The sequence below is a fragment of the Pezoporus wallicus genome, unplaced genomic scaffold (genome assembly GCF_028554395.1).
Source record: "Pezoporus wallicus isolate ANWC-B61680 ecotype Strahan unplaced genomic scaffold, APGP_CSIRO_Pwel_v1 contig_11153, whole genome shotgun sequence".
NCBI lineage: Eukaryota > Metazoa > Chordata > Aves > Psittaciformes > Psittacidae > Pezoporus > Pezoporus wallicus.
In genome coordinates, this window is record NW_026639099.1 from 1054653 (window position 1) to 1080738 (window position 26086).

Here is a 26086-nt window from a genome sequence, read left to right on the forward strand (position 1 = left end):
ACTGAAAACCTCATTTTACGAGGCAAGGCTGCTGCTTTTCCTGCACCCTGTTTAGCTACAGGTATCGATACTGGAACAGCTGAGTAGTTTCAGCTACCATTACTGGCAGTGTTAAACATTATACAAAGGATGTATGAGGCAATGAGCTAAAAAAAAAAACCAAATCAAACTTGAATGTTCTTCTAGTGCTAACAATTTGCAATGTTGTGATGCAGCAGGCAAGAGAAAATAGGTTTATTTTATTCTCTAATCAACATTTTAGCCCATTGCCTGCATATGAAAAAATCAGTTGGAGAAGAGGGTATCAAAACACAGCCTCCCTTGTGATTAGGGTACAAGGGCTTATCACACAGAAGCTCCTGTTTTGTCTTTATATTTCATTTGCTCCTTTTATCTATGGAATTAATGCAAGTTTTGGTTCAAAATGTCTTCTTGATAATCCCAGGTCAAAACCCTGCCGCATCCAAGTGATCAGTTAAGAAAAAGACAAAGATAAAGGGACTTGCCTGGCTTGTTCTATTCAAGGTTTTTAAATCAAAGGCAAACCCAAGCACGGAAGTCACTGGAGCTCCCTTAGGAAGTACAACAAATGAGACCAGCACCCGGGTATTCTAGCAAGAGAAAACAGGTTCGTTTTGATGTTCTTTCAAAACAAACTTGCAAAGGTTTACTGGCAGCATTTAACATCAGGCAGGAAAAGACACTGCACTCAACACCCTAAGTCAAGCTTGAAACTGCTTTAAGCACCTTCAGCTGCTCACAAGCTAACAAACAGGCTGCACCAGAAGGAATAAAAGACCTCAGAGTCTCAAATGGCTAAATTCTTCCTTTTTTTTAGCTGACAAAGTCAGCATTTTCACTTGTGGAGTGAATCCTGGTGCTGACAATTCACCAGGCTCTGTGCACATAAAGATTCACACTAAGGTGAACAACTGCAGTAGCAGTGTAAGGTACTCAGGCCACATTCCAGGCAACTTCTGTACAGAGAAGACTCCACCCAGGCAAGTCCATAATGGTAAAAATAATAAATAATATAAAAAAAATCACAACCTCCTTGTTTGTGCAAAAGCTTGAGAGGTTCATTTATTGAATCATGGGCTGGCTTTCCAATTTCTTAAGTGTTCCCATAGAACATGAGCTATTCGCTTCAGGAGGGAGGACGAAGTTCAGTGTTGCACATTTGGACTGAAACAACTTTTTCCATTAGTGCCCAAAGACGATGGGGATGATTATCTTCAAGACAGATCCAGGGCTCAAGCTGAGCATCTCAAGTTTATCTGATGAAGCCCTAAATCTGCTAATGTTTTCCCACAGGAAAACAAGTCAACAAAACACTTCTGCATGAACAGTTGAGGAAGCCCCAGGCCAGTCCTGTACTCACAGCACTCCTTGTAAATTCATTTTCTGCAAGTTGCAATACCACAAGTAGAAAGAAATAAAACAATAACTAAATCTCCCCATTTCACCCTTTCCAGATACAAACCAGCTGGCTTTCTGTGCTCATTTGTAAGGGCAAGACTAGTCTCATTTCACCAGATACAGGCTTTTTAGTCATGAGCTACAGGCAATTCTGAGGAGGCGACATCAACACCACTTTGGTCTTGCAAAAAGGCACAATCTAAGGCAGCTGCTGCAGAAAATGAGCCACAGCGACAGGCTCCACTGTGTTGTGAACAAAAATAAGATATTTTCCATCTGGGAGTAGGTGGGAAGCAAAGGATCTCAAAGCTCCTTACACTGGAGCAGGAAACAGAACATTAATAGTGCTAAGGAACAGAAACTACAGAGAATTTTGCCACATTGATGTGATTTGAGATCCAGCCCCAAATTATTCAGGCATTTTGGTGGGGAGTGGGGGTGATGCAGGAAGCACAGTGTAAATGGATAAACCCCAGGACTTTTATCAGAAATTAGCTACCCTGTAACAACAGGATTTCCAGGTATCTCCAAGTGTTTTCTGTATGAGGTACGGCACACGTTACATTAATCTACCCACTTCCCTGAATTTCGCTGCATTGATAGCAACGAGGAGCCCTGCACCAACCATCATCAAAATTCAAAGCTTTGCGACTGAAGATTTTGCATTTAAACCCTCATCACAAAAGAAGATTATCCACTGCCTGCTTCAGAAAACAAGGTTAAGGGACCTAATTCCACAGGGCAAAACCTGGGTCCTCGCCCCTGATAACGAAAACAGAGGGAAAACACGAAGCTCTTTGCTTCAAGCGCCCAAACACGACACAGAGAGGGAGCAGAACACCCGGATCTCCGCAGAGCTTAAGTTTAAGCGAAGGTGTTTTAGCAGCAAGGGAGTATTTTGAACTCCTGCCGAAGATGGTGGTACGTGTTTATTAACCAGCAACTGCTCCGGCGAGGCAGCAGCGCCAGCCAAGATTTTTGTTATCTAATTAGATTAGCAAGTGGCAGTTATCAAGCAAACAAACTACACTCCACATAATAAACGGATTTCTTAATCGACTTCGCGACGGTGCCAATGGTATCGGATACAAACGCTTCGGAGCGTCACAGCGGGGTTAACGGAGAACAGCCGCCTGGCTCGCCAGCGCCGAGGCGCACAAAGGAGCCGAGAGCAAAGCCCTCGCCGAGGGGAGCGGGGCGGGCAGAGCTGCACAGCGCGGGGGAAAGCAGAGCCCGCTCTCTCCTCGGTGCCGAGGTCTCCGGCACCGCGGACCCGTGTCGCTGCGGCGGGCTCCGCCGCCACCGTCTCGGCCACGGAAGCCGAGCGGCCTCTGTCCCTCCCGGCGCGGCAGCGGCGACGAGCACCTCGGAACCACAGCTCCCCCCCCTTACCCCCCAACCCCAGCTCCCGGTGCCCGGCACCGCCTCCCCCGCACGCTTTGTTCGCCCGCTGGGGCCGCCCCCGCGGCGGGGCTCGGTCCCGGCAGGCCCCGCGCCGCCCCCCGCAGGACCCGGATGGAGCCGCAGACAATGAGAACGGCGCCCGGGGCGGCCCCGCCGCGCAGGCCCCGCGCCCGCGGGGGAACGGGACGGCCGCCATTTCGCGCGGCGGCGCGGGGCACGCCGGGAAGCGCAGTCCCGCGGGCAGGACCAGCCTCCATCTTGTGGCAGCGGCACCGCTGCGTCGAGCGGACACCGTGAAGCCAACCGCCCGCGGCCGCAGCTGTGCGGGGAGGGCCCCGATCCCTCTGGGCACTGCCGCCACAGGAGGAGGTCTGCCCCGCCGTGCCCTGCCCTCCTTGAGGGCTCCTCGCGGCTCCCCGAGGGGACAGCAGCGAGCCCTCGGCCCCACTGAGGGACGGGCGGTTGAATACCTGGTGACAAACCGGCCCACACTAAGGTGATGGGTCCGCGCTGGACTCACGCACTTTTTAACAGCGTGTAGTAGGAAATGGGACATAACGGACGCTGTTTTCTAGGACCAGACTTAAACCCTAGTTACAAAATGAGTTGAAAGAACAATTTGTAATCTCTCCTTTGTCATCCCCACCTTTTTTGTTTTTCTTAAGGTGGAAATGACGCCTTCAGACAGCACCCACCAAAACCACTGCACAGCGGCAGTGATCAGAGCCATGTCCTCTCCCATCCTTGCAAATGCTTTGCCTAAGTATGACCTTTTCCACTCGTCTGATCTCTTAAAAGGAGTTAAACGTCGGAAGTAAAAGCCCCTTGCTCCATCCACGCTTTCTCTGGAGTTAGGCAGCACCACGCAACCTCCTGGGCTCAAGCCCCCCTCGGGATGATGGAGCTACCCACCGCAGAACACGTCCGTGTGCGCACCGGGGAGCCCCAGAGCGTGTGTTGGTGAGGACTGCGCTGTGCGGGAGCCGGGAGCCGCGGACAGCGCCGAGCCCCCTCCGTGGTGAGGAGCTGTGCGGGGGCTGTTCAGGCTCACAGCGCCCAGCCCCGCTCTGCTCTTCCCGTTCCGCCACCTGCCAGCCTGGAAGGGCTCCTGTGCCGGGAGCGCGTGGGCTGCCCGCCGGCAGCCGCGGGGCTATCTGAGGAGAGCGGTTCATTAACACTTCTCGGCTCAGCCCTCAGCTTCCTTCCTCCCTCCTCCCTTGCAGTAAGGGAGAACCGAGTCCACACAGCCTCTCAGGTTCTCTGGGGACAGTCTCCTGCTTACACTGGTTTTTATTGCTCACCATTACTAACTTGCTCCCGGGGCCTTAAAGGTTCCCCCACAGCCTGTCATACACTAAATGCTTACCTCCATGCCAAGTACAACCTTAAAATAACCCTGCAAAGATCATCCTGAAAAAAAACAAGCCTCCCTCGAACTACTCGTAGTTCACAGCTATTTCCAATTCTGTTTTATATGAAGTCCGACATGGTATCTGGCTTTATAATGGAGGCTTCTCTTTCTACTTATGGCCCTGTTGTGCCTCTGCTGAACTACACAAACAGTGCAAAGAGGCAACAGCCTCCAGAGTTGCTTTTCCAAGTTGAAATTCATGTATGAAAGGTGGCATCTAAATTGCAGAACACCTAATATTTCATACTCCAGGCCTGCTGCACCTCACCCCTGGACACAGCAGATGCAATTCTAAAGAGTGTGCAGCCCGTGGCAAGAGCATGTATCCATCTGTCACCAAAATGCATTTCTGGTATCTGCCCTCACGACCAAGTTGTTCCAATGCTTTTCCGTCAGAAATCAGCACAAGGCACATAGCCACGGACTGGTTTGGGTTGGAAGGGAGCTTAAAGCTCACCCAGCTCCAACCCCTGCCACGGGCAGGGACACCTTCCACTGGAGCAGCTTGCTCCAAGCCCGTGTCCAACCTGGCCTTGAACACTGCCAGGGATGGGGCAGCCACAGCTTCTCTGGGCACCCTGTGCCAGCACCTCAGCACCCTCACAGGGAAGAGCTTCTGCCCAAGAGCTCATCTCAGTCTCCCCTCTGGTAGGTTAAAGCCATTCCCCTTGGCCTGTCCCTACTGGCCCTTGTAAAAATAAATCTCTCCTCATTACAAAAGGTACCTTGCAGCAGCAGGTCTGATTTGACTTATTTTGTGGTGTGTAAAAGCATTGCGTTGCACACGTACAGGTGACTTACATCAAACTCATCACGGGTCTGAAGTAACAGGCATCCCTGCCAACACCCAAAACTGAGAGCTGATAGGAGTGAGAAATATTCTGACTCTTCAGTTGGACTATACTGCAACTCCTTTACACCTGGGAATTCTTTATGTTTGGATACCAAACATGATGTAGCATCCTCCTCCAGTTTAACGCCCAGCACTTACACAGGTTAGCATTTACAACAGGCTGAGGAGCGAGATCACAAAGTGCACAGCTGCTTACAGTGCAGGTGGTGGTTAAGGAAAGGCTACTTTAAAAACAAACCCCCTGTTTCCATGCATTATTCTGAACTGCATGGTGTAAGGATACTTAAAATGTGTGGGGGAGGTGGAGATCTTCAAAAGGAATTCTTATCTACCATCTTTAGAAAGGGGGATGACTACCAACCACTGACTGCTTTGAAGTCAAGTCCTCTGCCTGGCTGATGAACTAAGCAGCTTCTTGGAGGCAGATGAATGATAAGCATAGTCATGAACATGAGGGGGGCCAAGCGCATCCCGCTGTAACATAGCGAGAACTGACCACAGGGCTGCTGCTGCTCTCTCAGGGGCCTAGGAAAGGTGGGGAGGAGTTTTAAGACTGCCCCTCTGCATTGCCTTGACTCAATTTCATACAAATACACACAGAATTTAGCACAACTGATGAGCACAGTGTGCAAAGCAGTAACTTAGCTCTGTGAAAGTGCAAGAATGAGTCACTGCATGGCAAGATTCCCTAATTTGGATGTGCCATTTGAATAAAACCTGCACCACGAGCTGTGCATTAGCATTGCACCACTATGGAGTCCCCAGGGGAACTGCTGCCATCGCAGTAGGAGCTATCCAAGTTATACTTTACTCTTGCACAAAAGGGATCACACCTTCCCTTCCTGTGAGGATCCAACAGCAGGTAGTTGGAACTGGAAAGACAAGTTATCAAGACTTCACCTCCACAAAACCATCTTGTATCTGCTAGAGGTATTTGCTTAACTAAATTAACCATTAGGGTTCAGCCTTCAACATCTGAAACCCCTTCTTTGGCACTGAAGCCTCCCTCAAGTTCAGGTTGGAGGAGGCATCCCTAGCCCTGTTTATCACATGAACATGCTGTGTCTTCAGCTTTGAAGGAGATGCCGTTAAGAAATAAAACTGTCAGCAGCATATACCTGTCAGTGTTTTAACAAGTGATATTTTAATTTGTTTGGAACCGAAAGAGGTTTTAGGAAAGAGAAAGAAAAAGTTATGCAACAAGCTAACTCACAGGTGTTAAAACATGCAGGTTTTAAAAAGAGAGCTAGGGGTTCAGTAGGGTATCATGAACACAGGAGTCAAGAGTTCAGTAACACACTGGTTAACATGCCAAACAGCTATAACAAAGTACTGGCGCCTAGCTTTATTTATTGGTAAATCACTTTAGTAACCTGAATTCACAAATAAGCAGTAAATAACAAAAACTACAGATAAACACAGGTTACACATGCAAATATTCCTGTCCACATCTCACATGTGCAGGTAACATTAAGAGCACAATTCTAAAGATTCTTGACAAAACCAGATTTTAAACAAAACTGGGTTTAAAATGCAGGTATGAAAAAATTACATGTGAAGAATATAAAGGTACTTTTTTACAGTTCAGGACTCGAATGCTGCTTTTGGATGTACTAGAGATGTACGACAGCTACGGGATTCAAGTAAAAGCAGGAAGAGCTCAAGGAAATAATACTGGTCAGAGAAGAACAGGCATTTACTTTGCACTAAATATACACGGAGTAGCTGAATAAGAAAATCTATCAAGAGCTTAGGGGCAAAAAAAGCACAAAGTTCTAAAGCTGACTAATCGCTAATTCTCCTATTAGCTATGTAACAGCAATGACATTAAAAGAAACTGCAATTCAACATTTAAAAATGGAACTTACATTGAAAGACTTTTCAAAAGTGAAATGCAATGACAGCCTTACACTGGAAATTAAATACCTGCTAGGCTCAGACTGAAACATGGAATGTTCTAGAGAAACTAGAAATACAGTGTTACTTTTGATATTTTATTGAGAATGGAATTGAAAGACAATTTCTAAAGCTCCAAAGTAGCAAATTCCACTTAAATGAAGAAGTTTTCTTCCCATAGATGAGCTTCCCACAAAGGTGCAAGATTCTTTTCTTTAATAGCTTGAAGTGTCAAAACGAAAGCTTGTTGCCATTCTCACATGAAGAACAGATTTCTGTCATTAACTTAACTGCATATGCTTTTTGCTGCAACATTTAACACATGAACAGACCTATAATGCCTACTGTATCTCACTAAAACAAAAAAGAATACAGTATTTCCATCTACTACTGGTACTGCTTTTATAAAAGATTAACATTAAAAACAAAGCCACTGTTCTCCTTACATCCTTCCTTCCTTTTAAGCTTCTTTCTTTTGCCTGTGGTCTTCTGCCATTTTATCCAGAATTTTCTGTTAAAAGAAAGCAATCAGATTTTGGATATATTTAAAGAGTTTCTCACAGTCACAACATCAGTAACAGAAACAAACCCAATTCTAAAGTTGTAATATCTGTGAATATTAACTGCAAAGGTTGTAACTAACAGCCTGGCACTTCTCTGTACGCTAAAGTGGAGCTCCTCTGAAGCACCACGTTGTTACCATGTCACTGAACACACAGCCTGCCACCAGGAAACACCAAAGGGCAGCCTCTGCCAGCCTCTCCTTCCCTACTGGCTGGCAGACCCAGACAATGACCTCCGATTGTGTCATGGAATCATGTCAGTGACTGTGCCACTTACCTGGTCAGAATTTGCCATCTGTAAGATCAAGGACAAAACATCTCCCCTCTCTAAAGAAAGGGTTATTTGGAAGTTGGAGGAATTTGTTACTGCTTCAATTACATTTGGTAACAGTATCACTTCATCTCTCCTTTTACTCTTAATGCTCCCACAGTGACCAAGACTCCCAGCTGGAGAAGTGCCATTGCCAAACCAAAACTGTATTTCCACCCCTCCTTCCCTCCCCAGTTCTAGAACCACACCAGTGTTAGGAAATCATTCAAGCACAGCTCGCTAGTCACTCGTGCCATGGACAAAGCAAATCAAATCGGGTGTTAAGCAGTAAAGTTAATAACTTGGGATTATTTCCCCCACTTCCCCGTTTACATCAAGTCTTTAAAGTCCCATAACCAGGTACCTCAATGGAAAATAAAAAGAAAACAAAACACGCTATGGGGTGATGGATGAGGTGGGGTTTCTTACTACAAGACTCTGCATGGGAATTGATTTTCTGATCTGCTCCTTGACAATGTTGTTTGCTTTGTGCCATTTATTTGTGCCATCTGCCTTCCAAGGTCCTGTATTTTTGTAGGGTTCCCTATTATTGCAAGGGAGAAAGCAAATGATTTGAGTGGCATCTGCCAAATGATTTGGCATCTGAGGTGCCACTTTCTTTTCAGACCCCCTTGGTCTGCTTTCAGCTCAGTAATCGACTGGGATTAAGTCACTTTATGTGCACATTGCACTACTCTGAGAGTTCTGTTTAGGATTTCCCTTTCTCAGAGGCGGTATTTAAAAGCAGCTCACAGTACACAAAGATAGAGCAGCAGCATTATCACTTGTGCCATGCAATCATGTGATACCTAATCCAATTGGGAATTGTAAAACATGCTCACAAAATCAGAAGTTGCAAATATGGATTTTTTTCTTTTTTAAAGATATAAAAACTTCAGCTTAAGCTCTGTTGACTGGTTAAAACCACTCACAAAGGGACAACTGGAAGGGATTTAAGTCATCTGTATTTACTCTGCACCACTACTGCTAAACCTGGCCTTGACTCCAATTGGAATGCCCTCTTTAATCCAGGTTTACAAACAAAAATGTTGGAGCCCATCTTTAAAACATGGATCCTGTGTATTCTAGTCACGAGATGAAGATTTGAAGAGGTCTAGCTTGAGTTAGAAGTTAGAGAATAGCCAATTTCCACTCCCTGAACAGCTTTTTTTCTTCCTCAGTGCAGTCTCATTCAGCTCTATTCCCCAGGAAAGAATCACGCCATTTAAAATGAACAAGTTTTTGCCTTACCTTCAACTTTTGATAATGAGGAAGGCTGCTGCAATGGGTCTTTTTTGCAACATCTTCATTTGTGTAGAACAGGGAACACAATTTGCAATAAAACCCTGTTTTGGGTACCACATAATTCACACCTAGAGAAGTAAACACCACAAAATAAACTAAGAGATCTACTCTACATCATTTCTTTTCATGTCATATGTTATTTCAGCTGAATCTTAAAACCGTAATTCACTTTACATTAAAAGCTGCTTTATCTTTCAAAGTCCTTGGTTTAGTTTAGTCAAGCCAGGGCCTACCAACAACTAAGTATGTGCAGGCTCTTCTTGAATTTTAAAGTCAATCTTTCAGCTTAAGTGTCCATTTTATTGGTTCCTTCAAAAGAACTAACAACGTTCTCTGATCAGTTTTGAGTTCTAAGTATTTAGTATGAATCTGAACTATCACCACTATTGTGACTGGTGCCTCTAATTGAATCTGTGTCACTAAAATATACCTCTCCAATTTAATTTCTACCTAAAGGAAAGTGTTATGGAGAACTGTATGGAAATAAGGGAAAAAAAGAAAGGAAATACTAGGGTTAGAGGAGGAGTGAAGAAGGGGAGAAGAGTGGGAAGCCCTAAAATGAAAGGCTCAGAGGCAATGTGTTGCCAGAAATAAAAGGCAGATGAAATGAGAAATGCTACTGCAATGCACAGAGACATATCTGAGAAGAAACGGAAACAGCCTTACCAACAGGGACGTTTGGCTGGTATGGCCCAATCCTGAATTCGTCTGGAACAAGAGCTTTCTCTTGGACACTCTTTGTTTCCTGTTCATCCTGGGTGTCTGTGTTTTCATGGGCATTTTTCTCACTATCCTGTGCTGTTGTGGTGTCTGAAGCTTCAACGCTTTCAGTCTTCAAGTTATCTTCAGGTTTGGTTCCATTTTCTAGGGTTTCATTTTCCTGCTCTGCCTCCTCAATCTTGTCTACCTTGATTTCTGCCAAACTTTCATCGTTTTTGGCAGCAGCTTTCACCACCAAGCCCGACTTGCGGAGTTTCTGATGATCTGAGTCTTCTTCATCACCAACCTCATCCAGAGTGACAAAGCCTTCCATGCTCCGTGGAAAGCCTCCCACATAGCGCTGTCAAGAAAATGGTTTTCCTTACATCAGCTTATTCTTAACATGTTTCCCCTCAAACAGTTTTCAGTTTCAAAAGAGAAAGATCTTCTCCAAACTTCCTGGAAAACCACCCAAAGTTCTTCCTTCAAGACCTACCTCACTCATTGAAAATGTTACTCGAGCAGAAGCATCACAGTGTTCCCACTAACCCAGAATCAAGAGTTCTGTTTTAGCTTACAATATATTTATGGCGTTTTCTGCATCACGAGGGCTCGCTGTTTTATCATACCAACATCTGACCTTCAACGTGGCAATTTCAGCATTACTCTTGTTACTCTGATCTTACTTTTCAAAAGTCCTTTCAACAAGAGTATTTTAAGTGGAAGTCATTTGGGAATGCACAAGTTTTGTTTCCAATCTGAAACTACTCCACAAAATTCTCAAACTCATAAAAGGTAAAACTTTAGCAGAACAATTTGGTGCCCATTAATAACAGGGAAGTACATTTAAAAAAAACAGAGCTCTTTTTCAACCAGTAGAAAACTTGGAGCTTCTGCATTAAAGAACAAAAAACCAACCCACAAGAACCAACCACCCAAACTGCGGTGGTCTCTTAAAATCCAGCTTCATTGTAAAACAGTGATTCTGTCTGAATCCAGATTTTTGGGATGCTTTCCTGCCAGAAACATCAGTATCCCACAGGCTTAACTACAGGCAGCCCACAGTAAGAAATAATCACTGCTGGTAGGATTCTGTGTAACTAGCATCCTGCTCAAATGATCCTCCAGGGTTAAACCCATGCACCCTTCATTCAGTAAGAATAAGGAACATGCATAACTTGTTTGCAAAACAACATTCTAAGTCAATAAAGATACTAAAACTTTGCATGCTTCTGCACAGAACCGAGTATGAATCAAAAGAGCAGCTGGTAGGGCATAAAGACCCACGAGAGTGTGGGGTTGGCTGGGAGAAAAAGGGAATTCACAGCAAGCAGATAACTGAATACACCTTGAAATTATTCCCCACCATCACCTTCCACTGGAAATGGGCCTCGGCTAACTGCAAATGGACTTGCCTCCCTTTCCAGATACGCATAAAATGTAGATGCACATACAACTTTGTATGCACAAATGTTAACCTCAAGTCCCAACAACTTTTTGAATGTCATCCTTCTGCTCTGTGCTCCAAAAGTAACTGCAGCAGGTCTCAAGAGGTACTCAAGAGATACTCAATACTCCTGGCTGCTCAGTGTTACTCAAAACAGGGGAGAATAAAAATGGGTAGAAGCCCCCAGGTTAACAGCTTAATACAGAAACAGGAATTTATAACCAATTCCACTTCCAAGTTGCATCCAGTGGGATGTTCCTTTTTCTTCACAAGAGCTTTAGCACCCATGTCTCCTCAGACAGTTTGCACACAAGTGTTTTAAAGACCCACAGAAGGAGACCTCAAATTGAACGTACTGTAGTGTGCTACTCAAGCTAGACAGGGCTTTCCACACTTGGGTACCTTGCTATACAATTACCTTCTTAAGCTTCTTCTTTGCTGCTGGATTGGTTGCAACATTCCCCTCTGTTTTTATGGTCACATCATCAGGTGTCTCCTTCTTCTCTTCAGTAGTCACATCAGCTAAATTGGCAACATCTGCATCATCTCCTGCTGAGCTTCCACTTTCCAGCAGTGCTGCTGCTTCCTCCTCATCCACTAGCAGCTCATCTTCAGACTCCAGGAGTAAACTGGGCTCATCTTGGTCTGTCTGTGCAGCACTTTTAGTGCCTGATGGCTCAGCAGCATCATCTTGTTTCTCCTCTTTCACTTTATCTTCTACATTGCCACTTTCAGGTTTCTGAGTAGCATCTGGTTTAGACTTCTTATCACTTGGAGAATCTTTGCTGTCTGGAGAATACGTTCTCTTTCTGTAAAGAACAAAGAACACTTCCTTGTAAACCTTAAAAGAGCCCAGAAATTACACTACAAAAAAAGTCAGGGTCTGTTTCTTTAGACACGCCTGAAATTTTGTGTCTTAGTTCAGTAAACAAGAGGTTGAGGGAAACCTTGAAGGATCCCATTCTTCAAATATGCAAAACGCTGCTGCAAGGAGGATCTGTCCTTACAAGACAGGACAACTGCTCATGGGTTTAAATTGCAGGAAGGCAAAACTAACTGAGGGCTGGAAAACATTTCCTGAGGAGCCTGAAAAGGCCGTGAGACCTCATCATTAGAGGAAGAGGATAGGCAGCAAAAGAGAAACACTTAATCTCAGGGCACAACAAACAGCAGTCTGACCTCAGAGCTTGTCTGGCTTCTTTTAGTCCAATTTCTATGCTCTGGATTAAGTATTTTCATATTTCTTTAAGCAACACTATGCTTCAGCAATGGGACATTACCTGGCTTTATCCTTCTTCAGCAGTTCAACTCCTTTGTTTGGAATCTAAAATGAAACAGTAGAATGCATAAGGTGCAGCAGAGGTGGTGACAGAGGTGTTCCAGCACTAATCCAGACCAGACAGCACACTAGCCAAGCCCTTCCAACTATCTTACTCCACAGGTACTCTCACCATGCCCTCCTACCAACCAACTATGCTGTTATGTTAGATGGGACTTTACCCAACCAAAATCCCCATGTCTTTGTTGACAGCAATTACCAAGTATTCAGTACAAAACAAATGGGATATCCTGAAAAACCACGCACAATTGTGAACTGGTACAGTGTGGTGCAGGCAACAGCACAAATCAGTCAATCTATTCTCTTTCTCCTTAGTAGTGGAAAAGCTTTAGCAGTCTCACATCACTTATTTACGAGTTACTGAACAGGAAATTCCATTTGTATGGCAGTAGCATGGACAGTAATTCAGTGTATTGGCAAGTATTAGAATTTGCCCCAAAGTGTTAATTTTTGGTGCATGACCATGTGGAATCATAAGATTTCTTCACCTCCACAACACAGAAAGCTTATGCTTTTGAGACAGCGTGACAGCTCAGATTTCTCCTGCTTTTCCCTCTAGTGCCCTAATCTGACAGGGGAAGTCTTGTAAGTACAACAATATTAGCCTGGTCTTATGTGAGGAAAAAAAGCAGCTATCGGCCAACCCTTCCCTCCTTATGTGAGCTGCACATGCAAAGGTGCAGTTACAGATTTGAGCTTTCACAAAGCTTATTCTTAAAAATGAGATAAGACAATCTACCTATCTAGGTAGTTGGGGTCAGTGTCCACAGTAGGAAACAAAAAGCTTTCTGGTGCTATAGAGAAAGGTTTTGGCTGGCATCCAACACAGGAAACCCAATCTGTTGTAATACTTGGCAGTTTAAAAAGGAGTCCCTAATGACATTGTCTTATTTTTTGCTGTACACAAGAGCATGTGTACAATGAAATGGACAAATCACCCAGCAGTTGTGAAAGGAAAAGTCAAGAGTTAAGTGTACAACATACGAGTACATAGTTCTGCTGCCCAGCTGGATTTTACTGATTGTTTTCAGAAAAAGGTGAGTGAAATACCAAACATCACAGAATGTTCTAAACACAGACATTTTCATTCAGATCTATGCCAATTTCTCCAAAATCTGAAGTCTAGTAGCTGGTTGGCTTGGTTTAATCTTAAAGGAAAAGTCTTTTGCTTTGTTCCAGGCCTCCTAACATCCTACTCGCACCAAGTGACTGCACTTAAAGAGCCAGAAAACACTGAAGCAAATCCTTTGATTTTACCTGTGGCACTGAATTTCCAGCAAGCGACAGCCCTCTTCTACTTCACTTTATACCTTCAGCTGCAACTAAAGGACTAAACCTACTACCTACCCTTAACACCAGTTTCTTGTATTTTTCAGACAGATCCACTTTCACACATCTGCCTTGGAACCAAAGCGCTTTGTTGGCACAATGCTCCACCATAGCTAAAGCATCTTCTCTGGTCTCCATCTCAATGAAAGCCTGGAAATATTAAAACACATTTAAAATTACTCTGAAATGCACAACATTCCTGCAGGCAAAGTTATTTAACTTTAAACACAGCATGTCCAAAGTTTGAAATGAAATTACAAGATTCAGACCCAACCTCTCCAAACATTCACAATTGCTTGATTCCAAATGAAAGGCTCTGAGGAGACCTTAGAGCAGCTCCAGTGCCTAAAGGGGCTACAGGAAACCTGGAGAAGGGCTCTGGACAAGGGCCTGTAAGGACAGGCCAAGGGGAATGAATGGCTTTAACCTGCCTGAGGGGAGACTGAGATGAGCTCTTAGGCAGAAGCTCTTCCCTGGGAGGGTGCTGAGGCGCTGGCACAGGGTGCCCAGAGAAGCTGTGGCTGCCCCATCCCTGGCAGTGTTCAAGGCCAGGTTGGACACAGGGGCTTGGAGCAAGCTGCTCTAGTGGAAGGTGTCCCTGCCTGTGGCAGGGCTTGGAGCTGGATGAGCTTTAAGGTCCTTTTCAACACAAACCAGCCTTGGATTCTATGAGACAAAAAGCATCTGGACAATGAAACTCACTATTTGGTGTTTAAGTATCTGGGAATTCCAGGGTAGCCAAGACACTCCCCATTTTGTTATTTTTCAGGAGAAGGCTGGAGCAGGCAGCAACTGCTCGTCTATCAGCCCAGCTCTTGGAATCGTTCCTCTGAGAAACGAGCCTACAGCACACTGAGTTTGCTGAAAAAGCTTTTAAAAAGTCATCTGGGCTAGAGTATCACCGGCAGAGAGGAGAAAGTTGTTCCTGCATCCAGCTTACACAGCAAGGGTACTTATAGGACTCATGTACATACACATCCAAAACATTTTGCTAGCCACAGCAGGACTGCTTTAAAGAATCAGAAATCAAGGGCAAATGAAAGACGTGCAAGAGCGGAATCTGTTCACGTTTCATAGGATATGTTTTTTCAGCCTTAAAAAAACCCCAAGACTCCTAAAAATCTGCATAACAACAAAAACTCAGTGGTAAATGTATCACCTTCACAGCTGAGGCCTGTGCTCTTTTTAAAGCAGCTCCCGTTCCAGTAACATTTTGCAGTAAGCTGATAGCCAAGCACCACCTACACAGACCTCTAATCATTTCCATCTCTCTGCTAGAGCAGAGAGGCTCCATGTGTCCCAGTGAAAGGCGCAGCATTTCTTCACAGTTAAACACCTCCGTTTCCAGCCCTCAGGCCTGTCTGTCTCTAGGGTTCTTACCTGGCTTTTCATTCTCATGAGGATGTAGTTCTTAATTTTCCCATAGGGTTCAGCCAGTTTGAGGACCGCGTTGTCAGAGTAGCCCGAATGAGGTAAGTTGCTGAGGTGAATCACACGCCCAAGCTCTGGTTTTGGTGGCTCAGTTTTCTGGTCAGGTTTCCCCTCAGGTTTCTAAAACACAAAGAGGGAATGAAGTTTTTTAAGGACATACTACATAAAATATACATGGGCAACAGTCCCATATGAACATGATACAGCTGAGAAGTCCATAAATTGAGACTAAATTAAACACGAGTGCCTCAGAACACTGTCTGCCCCAGATTAAAATGAGGCACTGCTAAAACAAAAATGGTTTACCTTTATTCTCTTGTATTTCTGGGACAGGTGGACCCTCACTGGTTTACCAAATACCAGTGCAGGTGTTGTTGAGTAGTATTCCACTGCAGCCTGGGCATCTTCAGTTGTTGACATCTCAATAAATGCCTGAAATCATACAAATGACAAAACTAAGTGCTACTCCTTCAAGAATTTGTATTTTTGTTTCAAATACCAAGCTCTCCCTTGCTTTCCTGTAAAAACTGATGCATCAAAAGTGGAAACTGCTTTTTGGTTACAACATTAACTGACTTGCAGAGCCTGGCATGGATTTCACATCGTTTCCTTAGGTGCACAACTAGAACTATTTGTTTACATTCCACCTAGATTTGGATTCAGAACATTCAATTGCTTCCTGTTTCTCTCCCATGGCAATACTGGCTTTTTCCACACTTCAAAACACAACACTCTATAACCCAAACTAAGACCAAGCAGGTTTCCAGAGAGTATGAGAACAAGACAGGAATTTGCAAGCACAGGGTGTTTTTGAGAAAGCCATGAGCAACCAACCAGAAGGATTTTGTAACAATATTTAAGTTAAAATACAGCATTTCTGGAAAGAAATATACTGGTCCCTCTCCTTTCACACGTGTGACCATGGTGACATGCAGCTACCTTGTTTGGTAGCCAAGTCCTTCTGAAAACATAAGCTCAGCCACTAAGCACACCGAGGACACTGAGCAGTGCCAGCAGCAGTACTGAAGGGCCTCACCTTACCTCATTGATTTTGTTTAGAATCAGGTGATTTGTAATTATTCCAAATGGCTCCACAAGCTGAAGCAGCTGGTATCTCAAGTTCTTTCCTCTCTGGAAATCCATGATGTGAACAACTCTGCTTGTTTCCTGTTGAAGACAAAGCATGCATCACAGGATGGAAAGAGAACGTGTATCAGCAAACTCCAAATAGAGTCTGCCAAGGCTCTGCTCTACTTAGGTTGTATTTTTTTAGTAGTAACCAAAATGAGATGCATATAATAAAAGCACTGAAGCTCCAGGGATTCCACAGAGGAGGATGCCTGCAGTGCCAAAGTTTCCTGTGTGTTCATGTCCCACAGCTTCCTCGTAACAGAATGTTTAAATGGGGTCTGTACAGTTTGGAAACTGTAATTCTGTAGAGTACATGGCACAGTGGAACCTCAATCTTATTCTGGAGCTTCAGTATATCCACACAAATAAATCCTAAACCCTTGCTTTTAAAGACTTTATGAAAGCAAAGTATATAATATAAAACTCTAGTTTTCAAAAACCCCTAAACATCAAGCTTTTAATACTAACCACTCTGCCCTTCTGCATGTGTCTCGGTCCTTGCATATTTCCGTTTCCAGCTCCTAAGAAATGAAAGAATGAGCAAGCTTAGTTCAACCTGTAAGACTGGTGTTAACATGTCTCATGTTCACAAGTTCTTAAGAGCTAGAATCATAGATTAGATACAGAAGCACAAAATCAAGTTAAGTCACTTGTAATACTAAACCAGAATGACATCAGATTTTAAAATCTAATTGTTTCCTTACAGTCCAAAAAGGATGTTTCAACAATCTTGTAACTTGAGGTCTCCCTTCCTGATCATTCTGTTCAGTTTAACTTCACTGAAAAAGCTTGTCATGGTCTAAGCCCACCCAGTGGCTCAGAACCATGCAGCCGCTTGCTCACTCTCCTCCTTCTTCCTCATTCAAAAGAACATAGCTCCCACAGGGTGAGATAAGAACAGTCCAGTAACTAAGGCATAACACAAAACCACCACTGCTACTACCAATAATAATAAGCAAAGCAAAATAACAGAAGGAGAGCATACAATTGCTCACCACCCACTGACTGATGCTCAGTCCAACCCAAGCAGTGATCTGGGCCTTCTGGGTAACTCCCCCCAGTTTCTATACTGGGCATGACATGCAGTGGTATAAAATACCCCTTTGGCTAGTTTAGGTCAGGTGTCCTATCTCTGGTCCCTCCTTGGCTTCTCGTGCCCCTCCTCACTGGCAGAGCATGGGACTGAAAAGTCCTTGATCAGGGTAAGCATTACTTAACAACTGAAAACGTTAGTGTTATCAGCGTTGTTCTCAGACTAAAGTTGAAAACACAGCTGCACCAGCTACTAAAAAGGAGAAAAATGACTGCTACTGCTGAACCCAGGACAAAGCTGCATTTACTGATGTGGAGAAATAGCTGAGAATAAGTAAAACCTGCTGGAAAAAAACCCACCTCTTCTGTTTTAGAAAGATTTGCCACAGCAAAAGGTCCCAAAGACGTGAGATCTCTTTAACCCAGATACACTTTTTAAGTTGGGGTTCTAGGTGTAGAAAGAGACTGCTAGGTTTAGCTCTAACCCAACACCAATTCTAGCAGAATGCCTAAGAAAGGCTCTCCGATAGTTGGGCTCAAAGTCAAGTCTGAGATGGTTTGGGAAGTTAACAGTATTATTTTAATGAAATCTGGTATGAATGCATCTATCATCTAAAACTTCCTTTAAAGTATCTGCAATACTTGTGCTCTCTCAGCATACCTGCATCAGCTGATTAGCTTTGCTCTTTAAAAAACTATTTCAAAGGTAGGAAGTAACAACTTCAGGCAAATCAACTGTTTTGTAGCCTGCCTTCATACCAACAATCCATCTTTCCATTCCCCACTTGCTGCTCAAATCTATTCGTCAAATTAACTTGAAACTAAGTGGGGGTGAAACACTCAGGACGTTGAATTCTCGTAAGTCCCACAAAAACCAAAATCCACCAACATATAGCTACACCAGAAATCAGAGACAAAAACCTTCCAGACACAAAAAAATGCCAGGCCAACCCATGTGTGGATTAACCAAACATAGATAAGAACCCAGCCAAAATGATGTGGCTGGTAGTTAACAGACAGTAAAAAGGAGGAAGTATGGGATCTGTACTAGTCTTTGGCCAGGGAGGGACTCAAGTATTTCAGTTGCACTGCTCATAAAAATGTTTTATCAGTGGTTTAGAACAAGAAGAGCAAAAAAATATCAAGAACTTATGTCTTGCAGAAGTAGGTGCCAGCTGCTGTTACCTCTTGGCCCAACAGGAGGTCCTCCAAGGTGAAAGGGAGGTGGTGGTGGTCCCAGAATTCCTGGTGCAGGGTTTGTGGATTGCTGCAACATAAAGGGATCACCCCTAGAAAGAGGGGAAAATGCATTTAATTTTAAAGCAAGAAACTGAAGCCTTCATTCTCAACCCCCCCTGATTTTTGCAGGGCATTTAAGGAGAAGTCAGCTTTAGCTGCTTTTACTGGTGCTCTTTGGCTAGTAGAAAACAAAGGGAGGTATCAGTTTGAAGAGGAGGTGTGTTGTTTCACATAAAACATTACGAATGTCTTTAAAACTCATTTCTACTTACATCCCATGTCCTGAGTCACTGTCAGGATTCCATTCTGGGTAACTGAAAAGAAACAAACCAAAATTAAGAAAACCCTCCTCTACCTATGTAGTAATTTTCCTACAAGTAGGAATTTCCTACATTAACACAGATTAAGTACACGGTAACTCTGCCCAATACAGACCACCACAAGAGACTTCTCTGCTGACAGAAGTGCTGTTCTTAAAGAGCAGCTTCCTCCACTGCAGGTAACACATCTGCCAATTTATAATACAAATTGTATGGTATGTTTCACAACAGAAATTTAGAAGCTGGTGTGACTACTACAAAATTCCATGGTTTTTCAGCTGTTCAGATCGAATGTTCCATGTAGACCAGAAAAGTTACGAACAGAAATCCCTTTTGTCCTGAAGATGCTCTTTTAAGATGTTTTATTCCCCAAGAGGCACATGCCATGTTTTCTAAGCCTGCTTTGTGCAACATAATTGACTATCAGAGCGCTGCAGCAGCTCTGCTATGGAAACAGGCTGAGAGGGCTGGGCTTGTTCAGGCTGGAGAAGAGAAGGCTCCTGAAGGGGAGACCTTAGAGCAGCTCCAGGAAACCTGGAGAGGGGCTTTGGACAAGGGCCTGCAGGGACAGGCCAGGGGGAATGAATGGCTTTAACCTACCAGAGGGGAGACTGAGATGAGCTCTTAGGCAGAAGCTCTTCCCTGTGAGGGTGCTGAGGCGCTGGCACAGGGTGCCCAGAGAAGCTGTGGCTGCCCCATCCCTGGCAGTGTTCAAGGCCAGGTTGGACACAGGGGCTTGGAGCAACCTGCTCTAGTGGAAGGTGTCCCTGCCCATGGCAGGAGGTTGGAGCTTCAAGGTCCCTTCGAACCCAAGCCATTCCAGGACTCTATGATTACAAGCTCTTAAATGCCCTCATGCCACAAGGGTATTTACTGTACTCAGAATTCATACATTTCAAGCAGCAGTTGACAGCGCCGGCTGTGAGTTGCTCCATTGATATGATGGTTCCACTCCTGCAGCAAAGTAAACGAGAGTTAACAGCCCCATTTGGGAAGCCAGTTTTAACAAAACAACGTTCTACAGCGCAGTCCCTTCTGTTCTAAGCTGAAGTATCAAAAATTCACAGATAAATTTTTTCTGTAGTGCTGTCAAGAGACACTGAAACTGGACCCACCTCTTAACTCCTAACCTGGGTGAAAAGGTGTCTGATGAACAATGTCTTGAGATCTATGGGCCTATCCTGCCTCCAAGGTGCAAAGCTTACCAGGGGAACTGCTACAGCAGACATGCACATCACTGTGACTGCAACTTTTATAACTGGATACTGAGGTCGTTTTTGTCCTCAGTAACTTTAGAATTTCCTCCACTCTGCTTCATTCCTCAGGCTTTGAAAGGTTAACGTGAACAAAGCACTCAGGTTTTCAGAACCATAAAGCAGCCAAGAAACTGCAAGGAATTCAGAAAGGAAAGACTGAATGAAATCAAAGTGCATAGCTGGGGACAAACCACAAGTGTACAGGAGAAATATAAAAATATAGAACCATCTGAGGGGAATAATCAGGGAAAAAATGAGATCTAAACCAAGATGGCACAAAGGAGGAGTAACACCATTATAATTAAACCAAATCACCAGGTGAAACTCCTCCTGGTTCTGGCTTTAGCACTAGAATGGAATGAGGGCCTTCTGCTTTCTCTTTGCAGAGTTTTGTCATTACAAATGGAGTTCTTTATTCAAGAGAAGGGCAGACAGGGAGACTCCTGCTTTAGCCAAGTACAACGTGCCACATCTCCACTTGCTTACATTCTTGCAAGTAACAGTACTAGTTTGTGTTATATTGGCATCTGTAAAACTGTGAATATGGATCCTGCACCAGCAACTGTTTTCTGTCTCTTTTTCCATGTGTATTTCTGCACAGCACCCACAGAGGACGTTTCTCCTAATCCCTCATCTTTCCTGTTGTTTAGTTTCCACCACTCTACAGCCATCCCTCTGGGTACAATGAGGGACTCCCGAGGCCTCCTAAGGGTTTCCATATGCTACATGTCTACCTTGTACTTTCCAAAGGGGAAAAACCTGGATTTAACATCTCCCATCGTGTTGTTAAGCTACTTTACAATATTACTCCATAACACACAGACTGTAACATGGAGCAAGATGAAACCTTCATTCATTTTATCCAGATATTTGAGCACCACTTTCTTGTTAACTGCACAATATGTAGGAACTGCAACTATAAATTAATAAATACAACGGCAATTAGGATAAAAATCCCCCAAGCTTACCTAGGACGCATTTAAGCCCTAAAAGAAAGTTTCTTCCATTTAAGTTGCTAACTAGTTTTAGCACTATCCTCCAGAAAAGAGTTCTTTCAACACTAAAAACCCCTTTAAATTTGGGTGCACAACCTGTAAAGCCTCAGTGGCCAATTCTGGTAGACATAACATGCTTTGAACTTATCTTAAATAAATTATCATTATAAGCTGAAGCAGAGGTTACCTGCAAACTAAAGGCAAAGTTTGGGAGATGGAATTCTCACTCCATTTCAAATGCCTTTAGCAGATCTGACACGTAACTTAGGATCCCCCCTGCAGAACAATGGCTCATCTACATTATTAACTTCTTATTAAGTTCTAAATGTGGAATTTTCTCCCTGTCTCTACCCAGTCTAAAGTGTCACCCCTCCAAGGTTTCAGGGCACTAGATACTGACAAGATGCTGAACAAAGTTAAGGTACGTAAAATCTGAACTGAGGATCATAGAACTCAGGCTACCTTTTGCCTCAATGGATACAAGCAAGAGGACAAACTGTTCTTCAGAAAATTAGGCCAAACTTAAGCACCTAATTTTAGGCCTCTATTAGGGACAGGGGCATGCTTTCCCTTTGGGATGAACCACCATTCCGAGTATTTAACCTCCAAATTCATCTGCTCGTGTTGCAGCAGCCTTTTTCCTTGGCAGAGAAAATCCCTCCACAGCTAACACCTCGCTCCTTCAGAAAGGGATCAGACTGACAAAGTGCCTAGAGAAACTGGGGCACAATTTATCTCACAATTAGACAGAAAACAAACTGGGCCTTAAAATATACACACATCAACTGAAAGCAGCAGTTAAGAACATGGCTAAATAAGAAAAAAGCAGAGGATTAGGCTGCCAGTGAAGGGTGTTTATCCCCTTGCTCAGGCTTAAAACACACCTTGCGCTATCATACCCTTCCAAAAAATCCATATTTTTATTTGGAGGTGGGGAAAATGAGATTTCGGTACTGCAGTAATTGTACATTGTCCCAGCTAAGAAAAGCATTCCCTTTCTGCTTTCCATACATTTTGGTTCAGATCAGATTACAACTGCAACTGGATTCAATTTTGTGGGAGACACAAAATAAGATGTTCTGTAACTGTCACGTATGCAAAGCAGAGGAAAAAAGGAGAGAAAGAGAAAAATTCTCATGGTGACATGATTTCTGCTATTAGAAACAAAGCCCAAATGTGGGTCATAAGACACAGATGATCCAATCTCAAATATTTATGGTGTACTAGCAGTTTAAGTCAAAGCATATTCCTAAAAACTGGATGGGTTTACATGTGACAGAAGAAGTTACAGCCACTTAAGTTATGCTGTCAAAAGAATTTGGTATTTCTCATACCTGGGAAGATATTTCACACTGGATTTCCTTTCAGCAGATCTGCATACCAAAGCAAACTAAGAAGCACGAGGCTTTAAAATAAAGTGCTAAAAAGAACCCTACTTACAGGATTACTGGTTGCCATCTTCAAGGGCCTCAGAAGTTTATGTTTTCAATCTAACCAAATGAAGTCCTTTTACAGACCTGAGCATGGCATCTAAACCGTTAACACTTAAAGCCTTCTATGAAAATAAAGGTCAAATACAGGAGACAAGAAACCCGGATTACTGTGATTATTTTACATCGAAAGCAATTAAAGCAACACAAGTTCATAAACTGTCAGATCAGCTGGAGTCATACAGCGTGTGGCTCTAAGGCTGGTTTGATCATTTACTTGCAGGGACAGAGTAACTCTCGTGTGTCAGAGAGATCAGATGTACAGAAGCAGCGCTTTTTGAGAGGTAACTGTAAAGAAATGGTTAGTAACAGCAATTCCACATTGTATCCATTTTACAGTAACAGCATGTACTATATGTGCATTTGAAGGTTAATCAGCTGCTAATCGTAACAAGAGGGACACTGCATTAGCCAATTGAACTGCCTGGTGTATACTGAAAACCAGCAAGATGAGTAAAACTGGAAAAGCTCAAAGTGAGAAGGCTCTGAAAATAACATCTGGATACACAGGGATACATCTGGAGTAACCTGCTACCTCTGCAGAGAGCTGAGCTACTTGTGGCTAAACTAAGAGGGAAGTCTCAGCATAACCGAATATACCCGAAGATCCACTCTACTTGTGAGACAAGTAAAGAACACTACTAGGAACACAGTGCAGGATACTGCAACAGCAGACTGATTGCTGGGAGAGTTTACAGGGAGAGATGCAACATGTGACAATAAAAAGTGAGTCTGAAGTGTCTAAGAAAGTTGTGAAAAAGGAGAACAATGACGACAAATTTCAGCCATAGTATGAGATAAAGTGTTAAAGTGAAATTAAAAAGGCAAGAATGAGCTAATCTAAAACGTGGTTTTTACTTTTGCAATTAAGTTCCAGGGCTCTACATTAACTCTTTCCCTTTGGACAGGGAAAAAGCAGAACTGTGCAAGAATGCATCTTAACTACATACAAATCAGCAATCAAGACAGATGCGGAGGAGAGCTGAAACTAGCTTCCTGAACAGCACAGTAGATACACTGCAACCCCCCCCAAACCAACAAAACAGTAAACACCCCACCCCAAACCTGCATGAATGCCAGATGTTTGGTGGTTAAGAGAACATGTAGATGTAAAATATAAATAAGATATCCCAGTAGATGATAGCTGTTTGACTTGAAGTTAAGCAATCTGGGCAAACAAAACACATTAATGTAAAGCCCTGGTTTACAATGTTTGTTAACAATTACCGTGTAAATAATCAAGTGCCTTTTTCACTGTCAAACCAACTTGCAGATCATTTCAAAAGCAACCAGGCTATAGAAATCATTAAGGAAATAGGTAAAAACAGAACAGATACTACAACGTAAAGGAAAATAGAAGTATCTGGTGCATAACTCACCTTATTAGAATGAACGGGCATATCACATATAGAGCACAGATGGGGATAACCCTTCGGTAAGAATCCATGGAAGTCTTCAATATTGCTATTTGGAGGAGCACCTCTCTTTTTCTCAAAGAGAGATCTCTCGGGACCAGGACCACGACCCATTCTCTCATACTCACTGTCAAATTTATGATAGTTATGCGAAGTCTCACCATAAAAAGATTCATCCCTACACCTTTCTCCATCTCTTAATCTGTCATCTTCATAATCCATTCTGTCATAATAACCAGATTCTTGAGAACGACTTCCATGGTCATAGTCAACCACTGGGTTGAGACTAGGACCACGATCATCAAAGCTATCTCTTCTAAAATGCCTTTTTTCTTCCCAATCATCCCTAGGTACTCTGTATGGCGGTTCCCGTGTGGATGATCTGCCATCTCTACCATAACCTTCTTCAGCTCTCCTCCTTTTAAGTTGTAGAAGGATCTGAGGCAAGTTTTCAGGAGTAATCTTGTCCTCGGGATAGCGACTCAGTTCATCTAAGTCTCTAGCAGACAGACCAAAGCTGGCCAAAATGTTAGTGGCCTGGTCTGCATCTCCACGGTGCTGAGAAGACAAAGGGAGTGGACCTCTACTTCCAATGTTAAATATAGACTGCAAATTATGGGAAGAGGTACTACCAGAAGACAGTGCACTATGAGATCCTTGTTGGTTCAATGAAGAACTCATTCCAAGATTCATTAAGCTAGCAAGGCGTGCAGTACCCTGGTTCATCCTTCCAAGAGATGCTGGCATATTTAAAGACTGGGTAGCAGCAGCAAGAAGGCCTATTCCTGCAGAGAGGTCACGCCCATGACCTTGTGAATCCCTACTCAGAGATGACTGCTGGAATGACTTGGACATTGTAGAACTACAACTTGTCTACTTTATGGATCAAAAAAAATATTTCTTTTATTATTATTGTTTTGGTTTAAGATGGCTGAAAAGAGAGCTCACACTAGAAAGCTAGGCAAACTTCACTTCAAAAATGGTAACGCCAAGAAAGAGGATCAATAATGACTGCAGATCTTCTTCAAGCTGAGAAACACCAGACAATTCTGTAGAAAAACAAGCAGGTTTAGTCATAAATCCCTTTAAACAGATGCAGTTTTAAACTTATGCATCATGTTGATCTAAAAAAACATTAAAAGATCTCAATCTTACAAGGCTTTTATTACATAACTTAACAGATTCAAGAGGCACCCAGAACCTACATATATTATTTCAGATAAAAACACAGCAGTGCTTCCTATACATACTGCTCCTCTGCCACAAAAAGCTTTCATACCGAAGACAAGTGAATTTCAGAAGTTTGGGATGTCTGAGAGCATCCAAAGTTTACAAGCATGTAAGCCTTGATCTCAGGTTAATGGCTTTGTTTATACCCTACGTTACTATATAGAGAAGACCACAAAAAAACCAAAACCATAAGCCCACAGAATCCAAGATGACTTTGGCATATAACACATTTGAAAATGAAACCTATACCACCACAGAACAGGACGAAAGGAAGTTAAAAGTAATTGAAGCTTGGGCAAAAAGTTTCTGCTGTAAGATCTGGTAAATAAGACCAAACGTAATATTCACTCTTTATGCAGTAAAATCCCAATTACTGATGTGAAGATAGATGTGAACAAGAAAAATAAGGTTTAATTTTTGTGGGAAGTAAACAAGACCTCTTGCTCAAATTGCAGTTATGCTATTAACAGCACTTCAGAAGGGATTCTTTACTCTGTTACAGTGCAGCTCTGCCATCAGTCTGTACTCTCAGGCCTCAAGCTAAACAAGGTTAGGCTTAGTACCGGGATGGG

At 43.4% G+C, this 26086-nt stretch overlaps 1 protein-coding gene across 2 annotated transcripts; it reads right to left on the bottom strand.

Annotated features, from left to right (window-relative positions):
• Nucleotides 1–6208: 6208 nt before the first annotated feature.
• Nucleotides 6209–25543, bottom strand: MATR3 (matrin 3). 2 transcript variants are annotated; one of them, XM_057413708.1, is made up of 14 exons: nt 24249–25539; nt 20021–20082; nt 19081–19122; nt 18755–18858; nt 17006–17058; nt 16448–16573; nt 15713–15838; nt 15356–15526; nt 13994–14125; nt 12588–12631; nt 11726–12116; nt 9828–10221; nt 9108–9229; nt 6209–7494 (listed from the first exon to the last, which is right to left on the bottom strand). In XM_057413708.1, the coding sequence occupies exons 1-14, from the start codon at nt 25137–25139 to the stop codon at nt 7444–7446; spliced, it is 2709 nt and encodes a 902-aa protein (XP_057269691.1). In that variant the 5' UTR covers nt 25140–25539; the 3' UTR covers nt 6209–7443. The 2 variants fall into 2 exon arrangements, with proteins under 2 accessions (XP_057269691.1, XP_057269692.1); XM_057413709.1 differs by lacking the exon at nt 9108–9229 and having other exon boundaries at nt 24249–25543.
• Nucleotides 25544–26086: the final 543 nt, after the last annotated feature.